Source organism: Gallus gallus, chromosome 18, assembly GCF_016699485.2.
Source record: "Gallus gallus isolate bGalGal1 chromosome 18, bGalGal1.mat.broiler.GRCg7b, whole genome shotgun sequence".
Lineage (NCBI taxonomy): Eukaryota > Metazoa > Chordata > Aves > Galliformes > Phasianidae > Gallus > Gallus gallus.
In genome coordinates this window covers 4,033,875-4,053,067 of record NC_052549.1, presented here as the reverse complement: position 1 = coordinate 4,053,067, position 19,193 = coordinate 4,033,875, and the positions used below count along the sequence as shown (strand labels likewise).

At 40.5% G+C, this 19,193-nt stretch overlaps 1 protein-coding gene across 2 annotated transcripts in view; it reads left to right on the top strand.

The window, feature by feature from the left end:
* FOXK2 (forkhead box K2) overlaps positions 1–18,915 on the top strand; it is a 41,649-nt gene extending 22,734 nt beyond the window's left edge. The window contains exons 2-9 of one of the 2 annotated variants that reach the window (XM_046902064.1): positions 5,688–5,882; positions 8,214–8,361; positions 8,792–8,938; positions 11,784–11,977; positions 12,797–12,972; positions 13,958–14,254; positions 14,462–14,671; positions 16,664–18,915. In XM_046902064.1, coding sequence (XP_046758020.1) covers positions 5,688–5,882; positions 8,214–8,361; positions 8,792–8,938; positions 11,784–11,977; positions 12,797–12,972; positions 13,958–14,254; positions 14,462–14,671; positions 16,664–16,860 — 1,564 coding nt within the window. In that variant the 3' untranslated portion in view covers positions 16,861–18,915. The remainder of the gene's footprint in view (positions 1–5,687; positions 5,883–8,213; positions 8,362–8,791; positions 8,939–11,783; positions 11,978–12,796; positions 12,973–13,957; positions 14,255–14,461; positions 14,672–16,663) is intronic. The other variant, NM_001395217.2, reaches the window with a different exon arrangement.
* The last annotated feature ends 278 nt before the right edge of the window (positions 18,916–19,193 follow it).

The following is a 19,193-nucleotide window of genomic DNA, read 5'->3' as shown; positions in this document are numbered from 1 at the left end:
TTCAGTACTCAAGGAAATCCTTACTACAAGAAGTTGTGCAACGCTGTTTCTAATAGTACATATTAGTAATAATAGCTTACATTTTGCATAGATGGTAATTCTGTTCTGGAAGTACTGCAGTAATGACTTACAGTTCAATTAAACAGACCAGAGTCTTTCAGAATGTCCGTTTATTTGGTGTGCTTGAGGCTGCACAGTTGGAAACCTTTTGGTATAACGTTTGGAAGACAAGAAAGCTAGAAAAAGTAATTGTTTCTTCTGGAAAAGTATGGGCTGAGTGAAGCAGCCACCTTCTCCTGGGCAGTGGAATTGCTGTTTTCCCAGCTAGCAGAAGTCACTGCTTTCAGGTTTCCCCAAGAGGTGGAGTTGTGTTTCTTCCTACCCCGCTCTTTTGTATGTGTCTGTTTGATCTGAGAGAGGAATGGAGTTCAGCTCCCCCTCCAGAGAGATGTGCCTTTTCCCAAGGTACAGAGGCACAGCACACAGGCTTTACAGGCTGCATTTGTTTGTGATTGCACTTTTGGTGTTTTTTTTCCCCATGGTGTGTATAGCTGCGTGTGTAAAGGCTCATCTTTTAAGCCTTGCTTATTTAAAAATCTGTTTAAAATAATTGTTAGTTCTAGTTTAATTCATAATTAATTACCTATTACTCTGTTGTGATGTCAATAATAAATGGAGCGGCAAATGGAGAAAAGGAACTGTGGACTGTGTTCTCACATGCTGAAGTTTCCCCATTAGCAGCAGGCTGAAGCAGCTTTGATTTCCAAATGCTGCGCTCCCGTGGATGTTTGAATTCCGCCTGATTTGGATATGCTGCTGTCTTGGATTTCATTTGCAGATGTTACTTAGAACTGCACAGAGCTGGTGCTACCCTCGTGTAGCTTTCCAACCTGGTGGAACTGGGGTCAGTGCTGTTATTCATCACTGGCCTGGGATATGGGACAGCACCCATAGCGGTTTGCAGATAACACCAGACTGGGGGGAGCGGTGAATAGCTGGAGGGCAGAGCTGGCACTCACCGGGACATGGATGGACTGAGGGCTGACGGGGGACCTTGGGAAGTTCAGGAAACACAGATGTAAAAATCTGCACCTGGGGTGTGTGAAGCCTGGGAATGACTGACTGAGGGTCCTGGTGGGGGAGGACGTCATGTATGTTTCCAAGCTGCACCCTTGTCATGATGAAGGCCGGCCTTGTACAGGGCAGTGACTGTACCCAGTTTTGGGCCTCCAGTACAAAAGCCACCAACAAAAAAGAGGCAGTGGAGAGCTGCTGAGGTGCTCGGGGAACTAGCATGTGAGAGGCTGGAGGAGCCCACATGCCTGTGGCAGGTGGATTGAAGCTTGATGGACTTTGATGTTTCTTTCAACCCAAGCCGTGCTATGATTGTATGAAACCGTTCCCTGTTACGGCGGCTGCTTATGGGAGTGAATTGCCCAGCTACAGCTATGGCAGGCTTCACAATGTGGTGAAACGAGGCCCAGAGAAAACTGATGTCACTTGGAAGTTAGCCCTGCTGTGAACAAGGTGTTGGATTGGAGGCCTTCAGAGGTCCCTTCCAAACTTTTGATTTCTCTGCTGTTTGATGTGAATGATGTAAAAAACAGGTTTTGCCTTCTGAAGTACAGTGGAATCAATTGTGCACATGGTACTGTGTGTTGTAGTATCTCACTGGTGACTTAAGCTTCAAAGCATGTGTGTCTTCTTCCAGGAGTGTAAATAAAGCAATTGGTGGTGAAGATTGGTTTTACTGGAGTGATGCAGTGGGATCAGGTAGGAGATGAGTCTTAAATAAGAAGCAAGTAGGCAAGAAGAATTAGGGAGGGGTAAGTTATAAATCTCCTTTCCACGGAAAGGAGAACGTATATTGAAATGTGATTTCTGCGTTTCCTTATTTTGCTGATCAATATAGGGTAGGATAGGGAGCTATGATAGCACCATCTTAGTGTGCTGTATGGTCAGAGAAAACCTAAGTTGGAGGGAAGCTGTTTAATGGTACAGGTGTTGTTCATTACCTCAGTTTCTCCTGGAGATGAGCTACCCTGTCACCTGTGCTTGACACTTAAAGCATTTGAAGTAAGAAATGAGCAAAAACACAAGCTCTAAGATGCTGACCAGGTTCCCTTTTATGGATCTTACTTTTTAAACATAAAAATGTGAAGCTTTGCTTGGCTCTTAGTAAACTAACAAGAGTTCGGAAACCTCTCATCTTTTTCTTTTTGGGTGTGTTTAAAGGACAGGGTGATCCTTGAAGTTCTTGCTGTTCAGTAGCATTTTCAATGTTAAAAAACTTGAATTACTGTGGTGTAACTGCCCTGCTGAGGGAGTTATTGGTGTTGAACTCCCATAATCTATTTGAATGTAGGATCTGGAGGTGCTGATAACAGAACTGTAAGAGAGCAGTTTCTATCTGGCTTTTAAAAGGCAATTAAAATGAAATAATTCAAAAGATACTGAGGCATTGAGTTTCATTGCAGGACATACATACAGGGAGGAAATGGAATTCCTGCTTCTGTGTTTTGGCTCCACGGATGAGATAGGACATCTCCTTATTTTCAGTCAGATGCTATTAGAATATAGTTAGAACTGCAGGTGTATAATTAACCTTTTCCTGCAGTACAGACAGCATTTCTAAAGGAACACGAGAAAGTATTAGAGGTGTGAAAAAAGTGGAATTCAAACATTTTCTGAGAAGACAGCTGGCAATGTACAGAGTTGCTAAACTCATTCAATAGAAGTAGTGCCCAGGTCAGCAGGTCTCAGTTTTGCTGGGAGCTGTAGAGATAGTAATGGTTTTCTCAGGAATAGATAGAAATGTTTTGAGGCTGTTTTCTCCCATCTCACCTTTTCCAGTAGTTAAGCCAGAATGAACTTCTGAAACAGAGTGATTAGGACCATTAGTGGCAGTGCAGGTGTGATGCCTGCGCTGCAGGTTGCTGGATTATAGGCTGGCTGGCTGGCCTCCTTTCTGATGATCTGTAGGAAATATAATGTAAGTACTCTTGTAATAAACACACAAAAATATTTAAATATGCTACCATGAATAGTTGTTTGAAATATATGAACTATAACAGAGGCACATCAGTGGCGTATCAGTTGGACAAATCATTGGTGCTTTTGTTTTCATCGCTTTGATTCCTGCCATGTGAGCTTTTCATCTCGCAGCTCTTCAAACACACATCCTTGTAAGGCTTGTTTGTTAAAGAATCTGTTGGACCAGTTGTGGCTCTGTTTGGTTTTCTACTCCGAGTGGTATCATCCTATGAAGGAGTAGTGGGAGTTAGTTGAGTAGAGGAGGGGTAGAGTGACAGTTTGCAGTACAGCTACATTCATTCATTCATTCATTTAGAAGTGGGATGTATAGATCAGTTTCTTCTATAGCAACCATCCTAGCACATCATAAAAGTACTGTCTGCTTTTTAAAGAGTGCTTAAAATCGAGTTCAGCTTGCTTTAGGCACTGTGTGTTTGAGCAGGTCTCTGTGTGTGCTTCTCTGGTTTGCTGTATAGTAAAAAAAACATGCCCAAACCAACTTGATTCTCTTCACCTCAGAAAATGCACCTTATTTTGATTTGGAAAGTAAATGCAATGTGTTTGCATTGATGCAGATTGCTCAGAAAATCTGTTAGTTAATGTGCACTTTTTAGTCCACTTTTTGGGCTATCTTCCAGTTACTAAAATATATTTCTATTAAAAAACTTTGCTTGAAAATCTGAGTGAATTGACAGATGCAGCCTTTCAATAATAGACGATTCAGGTGTTTACGTTTGAAGCAGAGCAGTGATCTGTGAGTATATTGTGTCTTCCCTTCAAAACAGCATCCTGTGAAGCTCAGTGTGAGAAGTGTTGTGCACTACAGCAGTAATGGGTTTCACTACAGCTCCTGACTGCAAGTTCCAAGTTTGCATGGCACTGCTGATTAACTTTGATTAGTCAGAGCTCCTGGGCTTTATTTTGTTTTCCCAAATCAGATTGACATTTGTCGCCAATATTTCTCAGCATCTCATTTTTATTAGCACAACAGCTGAGACCTCTCTCAATTGCTGCTAAAACAGTACAGGCAGAAGATAGTTTCTGTGAGGGAAAGCACGGCAGTGAGCTGGAGATACTAAAAAAGCAGAATTTGGTCCACAACTTTCCTGCTGAAGTGCATCTGCATTTTTTTTTGGCATGGATTCTGTTCCTGATTTAGCACATTGAGCGTGTTGCAGAAATAGGTCGTCTGTTAAATCCGGACAGAGTCCATACTGAGAAGTATGGCAGAGAGAAAAGGGAGGTCATCATCGCTGCTCGCTTCTTTTCCTGATGCTTCAATGTAAACTGCAGGGGAAAAACGAACCTCTGCTACGTATGTGTGCGTCACAAGACATGTAGTAAAAGGCAAATGCTTTCTTTGCTTTATAAATGTGCTTTAAGAAATAGAACCCAAAGACTATGAGAATTGATACTTTCAGTGCTACTGTATAGCTCAGCCTTCCTTCCAGCTCTCACATGATTTTCATGTTTAATACAATTTCCCCAAAGCAGTGATGCCATTTGTTTACAGTGTGCTGCCTGTGTTCATGGCTGCATCCCTCAGATGTGTTCCCGTATGCTGGTTTCAATTCTTTTGAAACCAGATCTACGCAGAATCATTTAAAATACTATTTTGAAGGTTTGTTTCTAGGTAATACAGCATTTGAAAGTTCTCTTCATGGTTTGGAAGAGGTGTGTAAATACAGGTGGGGGCTTAGTGCTGAGTGCAGTCTGTCAGCTTAATTAAAAGAGAGGAGGTAGCAAAGGTACTTGAACGGAGTCTTTGTAGATCCTTTTGTTGAGAGAAAAGGAAGTTTCTTGTTAACTCAGTCTGTTCAGTTCTGAGAAGTTATAAATAGCCTGTTCTGTTAACTTCTGAATACCTGTATGGAAAGATGGGGGGATACAAGGAAAATGTTCACGTGTGTAATAATTGTACCTCATTTTCCAACTGTCCAAAAAAAACCCCCAACAACTCACACAATGTTAATTTACTGCCAGATTATAACCAGTCTTTTAATTCAGGGGTACAGAATTTGGTCATTTCTGTAAATGGGAAATTTATTGAACTTGGCTCTTAAATTCAGCTTTACCAAAACACGCCTGAATGTGGTAGTGTGGCAGCCATGCACTCTGCAAATGATGGCCTTAGGACTGATAGGTGTTGGATTTAATATGTATATTAAGAGAAAATGGAGCAGATCTTTTAGCTGGAGCAGTCCATGAAGCTGATTAGGCCTCAGATCTGCATATCTTTATGCTCTTGGTGAGTTTTGATTGTCATGGACATGCTTGCTTGTTTACAGGAGCTGTTGTTTGACATCAGGACATAATAGCCTTTTGTCTTCAAAGTAATGCTTTTTTAGGGGTAGTTGCAAGGTTAGGATGAACCTCAGGAAATGCAGAGACTACACATGAAGTGCTCTCATTACAAATAATTGTCTTTGCTTCTGTCTTTCCAAATTCTGAACTTGCTTACTTGTGGATCTTGTTCTGTAATCACGGTCATGGTAATCTTTGTGTGATCAGTAACATGAAGGTGGTTTCAAGTAATTGTGCAAGATAGCATACCTTTGTATTTCCAGATATGGTGATATGTGCAAATTATGCAAAAAAAAAGCCTCTTATACTATGTAAACAAGTGGCTTACATGTTTGTTTTTCATTTTTCAGCTGTACTTTCAGGTTTCCCAGCACAAACATAAAGATAACATTCACTGCTCTGTCCAATGAGAAGAGAGAAAAACAGGAGGCCCCGGAGTCCCCAGTGAAGCCTGTGCAACCCCAGATCTCTCCCTTAACGATAAACATTCCAGACAACATGGCTCACCTGATCAGCCCTCTCCCTTCTCCCACAGGAACTATCAGGTATTTAAACCCTGCAGATGGAATATAGGGCAGGAGACATGGTTACAGTATTCAGATGATTTCTTGATTTACTTTCAGTATTTTGCATTTGTGGTGAAACTCCACTTCTGTGCAGTTCTGCTACCTGTGAAAACAGTTGCATCAGCAGCCTTGAGTACTTAAATGCAATTTCTTAGACGTGTAACAGTTTGCTCTGGAGTGTAACGTTCTTACAAGAAAGAAGCATATGTTTTATTTGCTTCCAAGCGACTTTGGTGGTGTTTTTATATACTTTGGTTATCGTTAGTGTAGAAAATGGACTGATTTCTAATTCTGAAAGATGATTCTTTATTGATCAATCATTACTGAAAGTAAACAAAGCACTTAGCTGAAATACAATGTGAGAAGTTTAGTGTAGGGAGATCATCTGCAAGGGAGGTTAACTTGGATTTTTTACTCACTGTGCTGCTTAATTTGTTAATTGTCGTCATTGTGTGACTCTTTATTTGGGACCAAAATAATGAAACAAACACCAGCTGTCCTCACAAGCTGATAAAGTTAGTTCAGATAGGAAGTTCTGGAGCAAAAACTTCATTTAAAGTCACTGAAAGTTGCTTCTGAAAACATGTGTGTGCTCCCTACTTCTTGTAGGCTTCACTTGGGTGAGGGACTATGAATGATTGGTTTTTAAAAATGTACTTACTGTTAATGAGATTTGAATGTAAGGATAATCGACTTCATTCCTGTTTGCCAAGACCTTGGTCTCAGTGTAATAGTGTTTGGTGAGATCTATACAGATGGTGGAAGTAGAGAGAGATTTCGACTTGTCTGTATAACAGGTTTGCTTTCTGATTAGAATTCAGGGAAAATATTTTTTGCTTATGAAATGATAGAGCAACTCATAAATATTTCAGATAATATCATGTGCATCACCACAGTCACTATGAATTTTGCAATTCTCTTCAGGGCTTTCATGCACCTGTTGAGCACACTTTATTACAGAAAAAAAAAGATGACAGTTTTGAGTCTATTTTGAGAGCAGAGCTTGACAGTTTCTCTTCCCATCATCCTGTTTTGGACAGGACTTGTAAGCTTGTTTTGTATGTACCCATATGTGTTGCTTTGTCAATATATGCTAAAGTGAGCTCAGTAGAAGGATGTTATCAGTTGATCTGTAAAAACACAGAACAGCAGTGACCTATATTTAAAAAAATAATAAAAATGGTTAGATATTTTGGTTCTGATCGAGGGTTCTTTCATGCAGTGCTTCAGAAATCCAGTCTTCCTTGTATGGCGTATTGCTGGCTGGTAGCAAATGGTTGGTGCTGGATTTCTGAGATTGCCTTTGCAAATAAGGCTGCACCAGTCTTTACTATTGTAATTTTTAGTTAAATTTTGGAACTGCTGGGGACTGCTGAAATGAGTTACAGTTGCTGAGAAGTATGTGCCCCTATGGAGAGCTGCCAGAGCTTTGGTTTTATTTGGAGAAGGAGACAGACATCACTCAGAAAGACTTTGTCTTTCCTGTTGGCAAAAGGAAACTGTAGAAGGAAAGCCATTTTTGTGTGGCTGTGGTTCGTGTGGGCTCACGAGGCAGGAGAGCAGCCCTTGGGAAAGGTGCTCCAATTTTAGCTCTGCTTTTCTGTGCCGGATAGCAAAACGTGAGGTGTCAGAGGGTGTCGCTTCGTCCTTTCATTGGTACTTTCGCTTTTTGGCACTGCGTTTGCTCTGCTGAGTTAATACGGAGTGCAGTCAGATAAGTCAGTGCTGATGCTTCCTGTTCAGAGCATTCATCATGTATGTATATGTGTGTGTGTGTGTATGAACACGCTTGCAAATGTTTAAAATAATGTTTTAGATTTTTATGAGAATCAAAACTTTTTTTGCCTTGCTGCTTTTTATATTTTGTCATGTGCGGAAATACTGCACAGGAGAAGATCTTTCTGAGTAGACAAAATACAAGCATATGGCAGAGATTTCAGGCAAGATGTGTTTCTTGTTTCAGATGAGTGTCTTAAAACGTGTGGTTGCTTATGTAGTTAAAATGGACTTCTGTGTAGGCAAATCTCACACAAATACAGTACAACCTAATAAATCAGTTAATCCTTTTTCCTTTGAGGAGGAAAGCCTGAGCTTCATCTGACAGGTTTCTTCCTGCAGTGATTTTAATGCTCATGGATGAGTTAGAAGGGCTTGGAAAATAGATTTTATAATGGAAACACTGACAGACCCTTAGCAGTGCTCTAGAAGCGCTGATGGTGGGCTTTTCTGCAATAAGAGCTTTTTGATTAAGTATAATGTGGTGATATACTGTATAACAAAATAGTAGGATCTTCTTTTTATGCTCAACAGTGCTGCAAATTCCTGCCCATCTAGCCCCCGTGGTGCAGGCTCTTCAGGGTACAAAATGAGTCGTGTCATACCATCTGACCTACATTTAATGGCTGACAACTCTCAGTCAGAAAATGACAAGGAAGCATCGGGTGGAGACAGCCCAAAGGTAAGCATTGTTTGAAATAAAACCCATACATTATGTTTTCAGTGAATGCAGTACTTCTGAAATGTTGTTAGCCACAGTTTATGCATTAAGTCATAGCCCAACGTTTCAGACTTCAAAAATTATTGTTAGTTCTTTGTGATGAGACAGTGTTTTGATGCTCTCGTTCCCCCCTCACCTTCAGAGAGGGTCTGTATGTGTGTGTGTCTGTATGTATGTATATCTGTTTGTAGGCATTCTTTAGTGTTGTTTGTTTCTCCAGTTTTTTTAGTGTTAGCTTGCAGTTTGCAAAACAGAGGAGCAAAATTGTCTTAGTTCTTCTGTTTGAATATTCTGGTTGTCCAAAAGTGCTTAAGGCATTGTTTTGTAACTTAGTTCACTGAGGGATGTGTGTGTTTTTACATTTCTATTGATGTAAAATTTTCTTCTACAGGACGACTCTAAGCCACCTTACTCCTATGCACAGTTAATAGTACAAGCAATTACAATGGCACCTGATAAGCAGCTTACACTAAATGGAATCTATACGCACATAACTAAAAATTATCCATACTACAGGACAGCAGACAAGGGCTGGCAGGTAAGCTTGATTTCTAGAAGGTTCTCTTAGCTGGGAGTAGTGCTGGCTGTATACTTGGTCCTAAGTCAGTTGGTGAACCTAATGGCCCTCTCTAAATACAACTTCTCAAATCAGTGTTGGTTAAAATTTATCTTTTTCCGATTGACATCTCCAACAAAGTAGGCAATTTATGTTATTCTATGTTTGAAGCATTGCTCTATTTATGGAATAGTATTCTCTAAAGCTCTGGCAGTGACACACACAGACTTTTGGGGAAGAAAAGCGTATCGAGAACTGTGGATTTAAGTATATGTGTACTGTCTGGGAATGCAGTTATGTTCTGTAACTTCACACAGTGTAAACATGCATATTGTTATATTGGGATAGAATTAAGATACCCAATGCTCTAGGTTCGGGTTCATTTGGGCATTTGGCATCTTGACCATACGATACAGTGAAGGATTGAATACGTATTATCTGTTGTTACCTTGCTCTGTGTGCCCCGATGTATTTCTGCAGTACTCCATTTGTGAAGTTGGTTGTTTCTGTTCTGAGTTAGACCAAACCCTGTAGAATTAATTTCTGCTTTCTTTTCATTTTCCAAGAGACTAGCCTCAGCATTTGCCAGGATGACTAACGGAGTATGAATCAGTCTGGCACAGTCTTTCCAGATACACATAAGGGTTCAATGCCTTTGCTGCTGTTTTTAGTGTCAGTGAAGGACAGAAGAGCACAATTAGCAGGACTGGCAAGTTTGCATATGTAGCATTCAGGCTGCACTGTCGATCATGAAGTATCAGTTTCGCAGGGCTGCTCTTAGCACAGTCATGATCTACACCACAGGCGTGCTCTGAACTTCTTTTCAGGGAAATAAAATGTGGGGAGACTGAAGGAGGGTAAAAGTGAGGAAGCGTATCTGCTTGCTGTACTTGTAGGAGACCAAAGGGTACACACCTTCTCAGTAGAGGAATAGATTTTAAATATGAATTACATACTAATTTGTCATTGAGTCTATGTGAAAGTCAAATCACTCTTAGAATTTCAAGGTTAATGGGGAATGTCACTTCTCTGAGGTTTTTGTAATGCTTTGGCTAGTAAAGGACTTCACTCTTATCGTGACTGGGAAGGACCTGTAAGACTTTTTTTCCCCTTCCTCAAGGGATCAGTGAAGAATTCTGCTTGCAGGAATACTGACAGATATGTTTTAGCAATAGGGTTCTGCTTACAAAACGTTGGCGTGCTTTTTGCTTCCTGTTTTGGAATCACTATCTGTGTATATAATGCTTCCTTATGTGAGCAAGCCTCATGTAGTCACACACACACATACATTGTAACACACAGAATTCTGTCTTAGGACAAAAATACTTCACTGAACCAAGGTGATGGACACAGCAGAGCAGACAGTTCCAGAATAAATAGTTAGCAGTTATTTCTACTGAAAAACAAATAAAAAAAGCAGCTGAAAAGGAGACGCTGTTGTCACTAGTCACATAAACAGTGCTGGAACACTGACAGGGGCAGCTCATGTATAACAGCTCTGCTAGCTGTTAGCTATCAAGTATTAGATGATAGTTAAGGTGATTTATCTGATTGATGCCTGAAGTAATATTTGAGGCTATATTTGAATATTATTCAAACCAGACAGTACATGCATGTGTATAATGTCCAGATCCTATACCTTAATTAGCAGCACTGCGGTATTTATATCCCCTATTACATAAAACTCATTTTGTTGAGGACTCCTCTTTGTGAACTTATTTTAGCAGGTGCTTTTGGATCTACTTTTTTGTTCCAGCATATGGAGAGATAAATGCAATTTATAAACATGTTCTTGGCATCTTTTCAGTTCTTTTTCAATTTTTGGCAGAGGAAAAGATTTAGTGGTTTCATCAGTTTGTATTTAAGAAGCCATACATGGTTATCATTCATTTTTTTTTTAGGTTTTCCAAACTTATCCCCAGCAGACACTTAAGCTGGATTTACTTTTGATCTTGGAAATTTTGAGGAGCTTTTGTTAATGCAGAGCTTTTTCTCCATTTCCCCCCTGTTCTCTCACACGTTTTTCAGCACTTAATCTTGCACTTACTTTCTTGTTATTCAGTGACAATATTTAGAAAGATTTGGGGTTTATATTGGGGAGAAAAAGAAAAAGATGTGCACGAAGGCAAGCAGAGATAGATGCAGGCACTTTGGAGCGTTAACATCTCCTTGATCAAAGTTGTGTGAGTTGTAACACAAACATGGCCACGTGAGGATAAGGTAATGTGCAAACCAGGCTGCAGTAACAGGGATCTCATGAGGAGCTGTGTGAGGACCTACTGCCGTTTGTTGTTCTGCTCGACATGCTAAGTCCTTGGCTGCTCTGCTGAGACAGGCTGGACTGTGGGTGAACTCCCAACAGTCTCGTTCTATTTGGAACTTGTGAAATTTAACCTTTTCCTTCTGTATTTTGGAACAGCAACAAAGTGTAATCGTGTAAGATCAGTATCAGCACATTCTTGCTTCTGCTGGCCCTCATAGTACAGTCTGATACTTTCCTTGACACCTGGGGAAGGGTGGTATGTGAGGACACGAGGGCTGCTATTTTCTTTTTTTACACTGCATTATGCTCAAATACTTGTAGTGTTGTAACTGTTGAAGTCACCATGTATCACATTAACATATTGGTTTTTAATTGTTGGGAAAGATTTGAAAAATGCCAGAGTCCTTTCAGGTTATGGCACTGCATTGGCAGTGTGTGACATCTGTTGAAGTATGGAAATAAAAAACTGAACCCCGACTCTCCTGTAGTACACATTGCTGCAGTAGGCCACATTCTGACTTGGAAAAGTTATATGAATTCTACATATTTTTTTATGTTCCATAGAATTCAATACGTCACAATCTCTCTCTGAATCGTTATTTCATCAAAGTACCACGTTCCCAGGAAGAACCAGGCAAAGGCTCATTCTGGAGGATAGACCCTGCCTCTGAAAGCAAATTAATAGAGCAGGCTTTTAGGAAAAGGCGGCCTAGGGGAGTACCTTGCTTTAGAACCCCTCTGGGACCACTCTCTTCTAGGTAAGGAAAAACAGATGAACAAAAAGACTATGGCTGTTGTTTAATCTTCAGGCTGATACAGACTTGATAGTTTTGGATACAGTCACAAGTTCAGTAATTTAATTAAATCCAGGCTCAGTGTTTGAATTCTGTATGATAAACTTTGCTAGGAGGCTGCCCCATGCGCTAGGTTTGCTTTTATTGCTTGTGTTAAAGAACTGACTCTGTATGCCTAACTAACTGTCAGATGTTAACGTAAGCAAGCCTTGCTGTACCTTTGTTGTGTTGTTTTCTTTCCTTACAGAATTATGATTTTAATTTCTAACTGCCACCTACAGAATTCTAAAAGTTTACAAAGAAAATAACCAAATACCACTCCCATTATATCGAGCTTAGAAATTACAAGTATGCATTTTGATTTGATAATGTTCAAGCAGAATTTGTGATGGGGAAATACATGGCTTTTAATGATTCCCTTTGTAAAGTTATGACCTTTTTGGTGGTGCACACTTCTGTTTGAGTTGCCCGTTAGACCGATATGTTTACATTCTTCTCCACCAAAATAAATGTTCATATTTCACAGACGGTTTTAGGGAGACTCCCTAGGAAGGCATCCAGCCGCTTCCATTCCATTAACTGCACCTGAAGTTTGCTTTTAAATTCTGTTCTTGTTTAACAGAAGCTTTTTCAAAACTGCTCTGGGTTGTAACTGTACTTGCCAGAAGGCACAAGTGCCCTCCTGTGGGCAGTGTGTGTTACAGTCTCTGTAGAGGAAGGTCGCTGTCTTTCGCAGTTCAGAAGTTAAAACACATCAGCTGCTGCTTTCGTTTTTGAATACAGAAGTGCCCCAGCCTCTCCTAATCACTCTGGAGTTCTGTCTGCACACTCCAGTGGAGTCCAGACCCCCGAGAGTCTGTCCCGGGAAGGATCTCCAGTCCCAATGGAACCTGAGCCTAGTGCTATCCAGCCAAAACTAGCAGTAATACAAGAAGCACGATTTGCACAGAGTGCCCCAGGTGAGGGTCCTGAAATAAGCATTTGGGGGTTGGAGGTGGGAGAGGGTTAGCATGTCGGTGTTACCAGGGCTTTGTGTAGAAACAAAAAGAAACAACAAAGCAGTAAATGTTTAATGTCTTAACATTTAGAGCAAACATTGAATAACACACACTTATTCCAGGTAAATACTGTTTGCAGACCCACAGGTGATGTTATCTCTGGGTTCCAGAACCCTTGATTGCTTTGTTAGTAAGCAGAGATTTGTGCTTCTGTGCTGTATTGAGCCATGCTGCCTTGTAATGGTTGTTGCTTTGTTTGGAAATGTGCTCTTTCTGGTTTAGAGGAAAAAAACAAACGAAAAAGAACAACCTAAGTGTGGGCTAGAGAAAGAAGCAGATGTCCTGCAGGCACCTGAGGTCATTTCATCTGTTTGATGCTGGACATAGAAAAGAATTACAAGGCTAAGGAGACAAGGCACACATTTTTCTTAAAAAAAAAAAAAACAAACCACAAACAAAACAAAAAAGAGGGGAAGGTGAGTTGGAGTAAGGATTGTGTGTTCAGTTACCTTAGCTGATGCACTTTCCCATCCATCTTCTCAGTGACATTCCTGCAAAAGTAGCAGTAACTGTTCTGTGACAGAGCAAACAGCCCTCAGCAGAGACCAGCCTGGGAAGCTGGGAGTTGTTCCTCTGTGGAAACCTTCCACGCAGCACTGAAGCACACATTAGTTCCCGTGTGTGGAAGGAGATCAGATGTAGCTGTGGTAGCTGCAGGGCTGTGATGGTGGGTGGAGCTCTTGCCCAGATGGTGTGCAGCTCTCACTGAGCTAACGAGGCGCTTACCTGGAATATGTGGCTTGGAGGAGGTGTGTGTGTAATCGTCTGCTTTTGTCAGGGATGAGTGGAGGTCGTTACTCCTCTGAGGCTTTAGCAGTAAGTTTAATAGAATGACTGGTTTAAATGAAATAATTCAGCAGCCTGATTTTTGTCTCTTCCTTGCTAGGATCACCTCTATCTAGCCAACCAGTTCTAATTACTGTACAACGGCAGCTACCACAAACTATTAAACCCGTCACCTACACTGTTGCAACTCCTGTGACAACATCAACATCCCAGCAGCCTGTAGTTCAGACCGTTCATGTTGTTCACCAGATACCAGCTGTGTCTGTCACAAATGTGACTGGATTAGCACCAGCAAACACTTACACTGTAGCTGGACAGGCAGTAGTCACGCAAGCTGCAATGGTAACCCAGCCCAAGGTAGAACCTCAAGAGAACGGAGACCACAAGGAAGTAAAAGGTGAGAACCTGTGGGTCAGTTGCTCTGGTAGGTTATTATTCAAGAATTATTTCCATGCTAAAACCAAGGATTTGCATCATAGTTTCTCACATAGCTCGGAGCTCATAACGTAACAGAATGCATCTTCACTGAGGGCTGACATAGTAAATGTAAATGTTTTTTAATGCTTTCTTGTTTTTCACTGATGCTTTCTCATCTGTTTTTCAGTGAAAGTGGAGCCTATACCTGCTATTAGTCATGCTACAATCGGAGCTGCTAGTCGTATCATTCAGACATCTCAGACTACACCTTTACAGACAGTCACTATAGTGCAACAGGCACCTCTAGGTCAACACCAGCTACCAATAAAAACTGTAACGCAAAACGGAACGCACATAGTACCTATCACCACTGCAATACAAGGGCAGGGCAATGCTGGTGAGTATTGTGTCGGGGTATTCTGGTGCTCTGTACATGCTAAAACCTCAGAGTGGCCAGTGCTGAATTTTTTCTCATGCGTTCTCTTGTATTTTGTAGTTGTACTGAAAATATAACTCATACCAAAAAATTTGATTACAGCCTTGTGTGGGATTGTTCTCTCTCTCGGTAAGAGCTTGTGTTTTCATTGGTGATTACCTGAGAGCTTTTTACTCACTTTGTAGTCACTGTAGGGATGTACCAGTGATGACAGCCCATCCTCTCTTGTCATTAGGAGTTGGACTCTGATCTTTATGGGTCCCTTCCAACTCTATATTCTGTGATTAAACCCACTGGCTTTTTGGACTGTTACTTTTTTCTTCTTTTTTTATTCAACCTGTACAAAAGCAGAACACTAAAATTGACAAGATTTCTGTATGATTTTGAGGTTCTTCTGTCTGCATGCTGTCTTTCCCATCTCAGACTCAGCAGTGTGTGTGAGTAGAGGCACTTCTTCACAATTTTCATTATCCAGGCTTTGTTGTAATTTCCAGATGCATTCAATTTTGGCTTGGTTTGCAGATATGTGTAGTTTGTTTCAACAGTTTCACTTTTATATGTTATCTGGTGCTGCAGTATCTTCTCATAAATTACTCTTCTGGAAATTGATATAAGGTAGCTCAGAACTCTTCATTACACGTATTTCAGTAAAATCTTACTAATGGAGTGAATTGTTTGTTTTGTATCCTTTTTACTTTTCTTCTATCTCTGTCATCAGTTCTCCTACTGAAGCATACTACTTAAGGGTCACTGTTCTGTGTGCTTCTGCTTCATTTCAGCACAAGTAAAGCAAAGGGAGTTACTGTCAGACTAAATACACATTTTTTCTTTGATCAGAGTTGAGCCAAGAGTCACATGAAGTATTTTCCAAAGAGTTTGTTCTGCAAGTACACACTGGTTATTTGCAGTGGGGATTCCAGGTATTCACTGGAATAGTTTACTAAGAACCAGGAACTTCAGCACATATGAATTCTTGGAGCATTTGATGTTCAAGCTCCACTAATGGAATTCTGTGGTATTTTCAGCAAAGCTGTGGTCCCAGAGACAGGGAAGTTAGTGTGTAAAAAGCAGGTCAGTAGATGATGTTCAGATAAGCTTTCATGAATTGCAATGAACAAGTAAATACTTAACTGGTATTTTGTATTATTTGCAAAGACATTTGAGTAGTCAGATGAATAAAATCGAAATTGAGAAACGGCCTATTAACAGTTAGAGGGAAAGAGCCCTTGGATGTGATGTGTCAGAAGACTGCAGGGATTGTGCTTGCTTGCAGTGGTGATGGGTGTGCTGTTGTTTCCATGTAACGACGAGTATGACAGTCTGCTATAGCATGTTTTAAACACTTACATTTCTGTTATCTGATTCATTTGTTCACTTGACTTTAATCAGATAGTAATTTCTTAAACCTTCTCATTAAACCACTCTTTTTTTCCTTACATTGTGATTAACTATCAGAGAGGAAGTGATGCTTGAGTTATCTGCATCTCCTGGCTGCGTGCTTTGCGTTGCTTTTGTTTAATAACTTGTGGTCAGCAACAAATATGACTTGGTGGTGTACTCCTTCCTGACCAAGCACTGCACTGTGTGTAGACAGGATCTGCAGATCCATAGGCATGGCCAGATCCTCCTGCAGGGGGGTTTTAAATTCCCTTCCCAGTTCTGTCACAGATATCTCGGAGACTTGCTTTAAATCATTTAATCTCTTTCTGTGTTCAGTTCCCCACTGACAAAATTGAGATACTTTCCCTTTTTCCCACCTTTGTCCATATCTGTGTGATTGGTGAGCGATTTACAACAACGTCTTTCGGCTTTGTGCAAAGGTTAAATGGTTGGGGCTGAACCTCACCTGGGCTGACCGATCCCCTGCTGTAGTGCAGCGCTGTGATGGAAACGCTTGCAGTATCACCTGCTTCAACAAGGATTGGGTGCTGAAGTTCTGTTATCTTTTTGCAGCTGCTGCAAGTCCATTGCATATGTTAGCAACCCATGCGTCCGCATCGGCATCGCTTCCAACAAAGCGGCAGAACGGAGACCAGTCGGAACAGCAGGAACTGAAACGTATCAAAACAGAGGATGGAGAGAGCATAGTGATAGCTGTTAACGTGGACACCCCGCCTGTGGCAGTGAGCGATAAAGGCAGCCAGAACTAGAAACTTAGAGTTTGCTTTCTTTCTTTCTTTCTTTCTTTTTTTTTTTTAAAAAAAAACAAAAACAAAAAAAACAACAACAAACTCCGTGGTGCCAAAAGGAGACACTTAAATATAACACCTAAAATCTTGGAACATGTTCTCACGCAGTGGGGAAAGGGGCCCTGTGATCAGACTTCAACGTTCAGCACTGAAAAATAAACCAACACAGGTGGCCTTAAAACTTGGTAACTTAAAGTCAAACTGCAAAACATGTTGTTCCAGAGGCTGTGACCCCGCTCCTCCCTGCCCCCTATGAACTGTGTACGCTGAGAAGTACAGTGCTGGGGAGGGCTGCAGCTTTAAAAAAATCTTTATCAGATTATTTTAAGGACTGAGTATCTCAGTGTAACGGCAGCATGATAAGCGCTTAGTGTGAACTGGGTTCAAACGATTGTATATTCCTCAAAGGGAACAGAGGCAAGGAGCCATTTCCTACATCTTGGCAGCTAGCCTTTCATAATGACCTACCCAATGCAGTTGTTGGTAGATATGCAGTATTTTGTTGTTCACATGTGGAATTAGAAATTTTTGAGGTGTATTTTCATTTCTTTGCAAAACGATGGGGTCTTTGACATTTCAAATCACTCCATTTCTACTCTGGAAACTTTGGAATCACACAATACTTTTCATGTGAAATTTTGTTTGGTAAAAAACTGAATGTAGGGTTTTTTTAACCGATGGAATGATTTACTTTTGTCTGTCCTCTTAAAGTTCAGATAAAGCTACTTTATTACATCTGCAAATTTTCATATTTTAGCAGTTGCCTGATAAATTTAATCAAATTTTATTACCATGTGTAGTGATCAAATGCTTCTTTGGGCTTGCATGTAACTGATTAGAAATTACGATGTAAATGAGCCGTTAACTGACGTAAAGAACTGCTATGAATTTGACCAGAGCTGCACTTATCTGTTTCTCTCTCTGCTACCTTTTGCTGTTTGTTACTTTGTGTTGACTTTGACTGTCCCTGGCATATTTTTCCAGTCTAAAGTAAAACGAGAGTCTCGCTTAATATTGTGTATGTTTAAGATAACAGACTGTTCTTCATTTAGAAAAGATAAAATTCTTTATCACGAGTCCTTTTAAAAAGAGAGTTAAAATTATCTTGTCAGAGGTATATTCGATATTTTTAAGCTTAAGCACCCGTCTGTAGGAATTAATCTGACCGGTTTTCTCCGTAACACTTTGGATGTCATACACTGACCCGGGGGTCTCCATCCACAGTAGCTGTTGTGGTTTTCTAACAGTGGCTACCGTATGATTACAATAAAAAAGACTTAAGTGTGTGTTCTGCAGTTGAACATTTAAGACGTAGTGGCAATTTCTCACTTCAATTGTGGTAATAGATTCCACTTACAGTAAAAAACGCGATCTGAGCATAAGGCTGCTGTTCAGTCTTCAGTTCACATCACGTCTCGTTTCTTCACGCAGCACGGTGAGTGAGAGCCGGCTTGATTTGAACCTGACTTCTGTCACTTTCTCTAATAATGATGCATTATTTATATTTCCTTTTCCGCTACGAAAGGAAAAGAACTGTGTTTTCTCGACGGACTGAACAGTTTGGAGTGGTTTATTGAGGCAGCTTTTGGAACTATTTACCTAAAGACCAAATATGAGAAATCTGTACAAGTTTTGTGTTCATCCACAAAATGGAACTGTTACAATGATGTCTCTGCAGATAATACATATTAAAAATCTATTAAACAAAACCAACAACAGAACTCTACACAAGCTGAGTTTATAACAGGCATTTAAAAAAAAAGCATAACCTGAAAAAAAAACCATTTCTGTAAAACTGCAAGATTTTCTTTAGAGGTTTTAAGAAATAAAAAGTAAAGTTTTAACATACTTTTTTTAAGAAAAAAATCCAGTACTAGTAATTTAATTTGGTGTTGAATGAACTGATTAGAATGTGGTTTATTTTCCGAAGTGAGAATCTGTTCACGACTAGGGCTAGGTGAATAATAGTGTATAAGATTTTTTTTAAATAAAATTAAATTTTATTCAGCAAATTAAGTAAGTTGGAATGACTCAGCAGGTGTGTGTGGAGTACCCGTACAGCGCCGTGCTGATCCGCGCAGTGGGCGCTGGCAGTGCCGGAGGAGGCGCTGTGGGTGTGGCAGCAGTGGGGACTCACTGAGCACGGGGATGTGCGGATGCATTTTGGGCCCCATTTTGTAGTGCTGCCTTTTGCACACGTTGGTGTGTGTGGGGTTTGCAGCTTTGCTCGGATGGATAAACCCTACAGTAAGGCTGTGCAGTATGAGAACGCCGCTCACCTGTTCCTTATAATA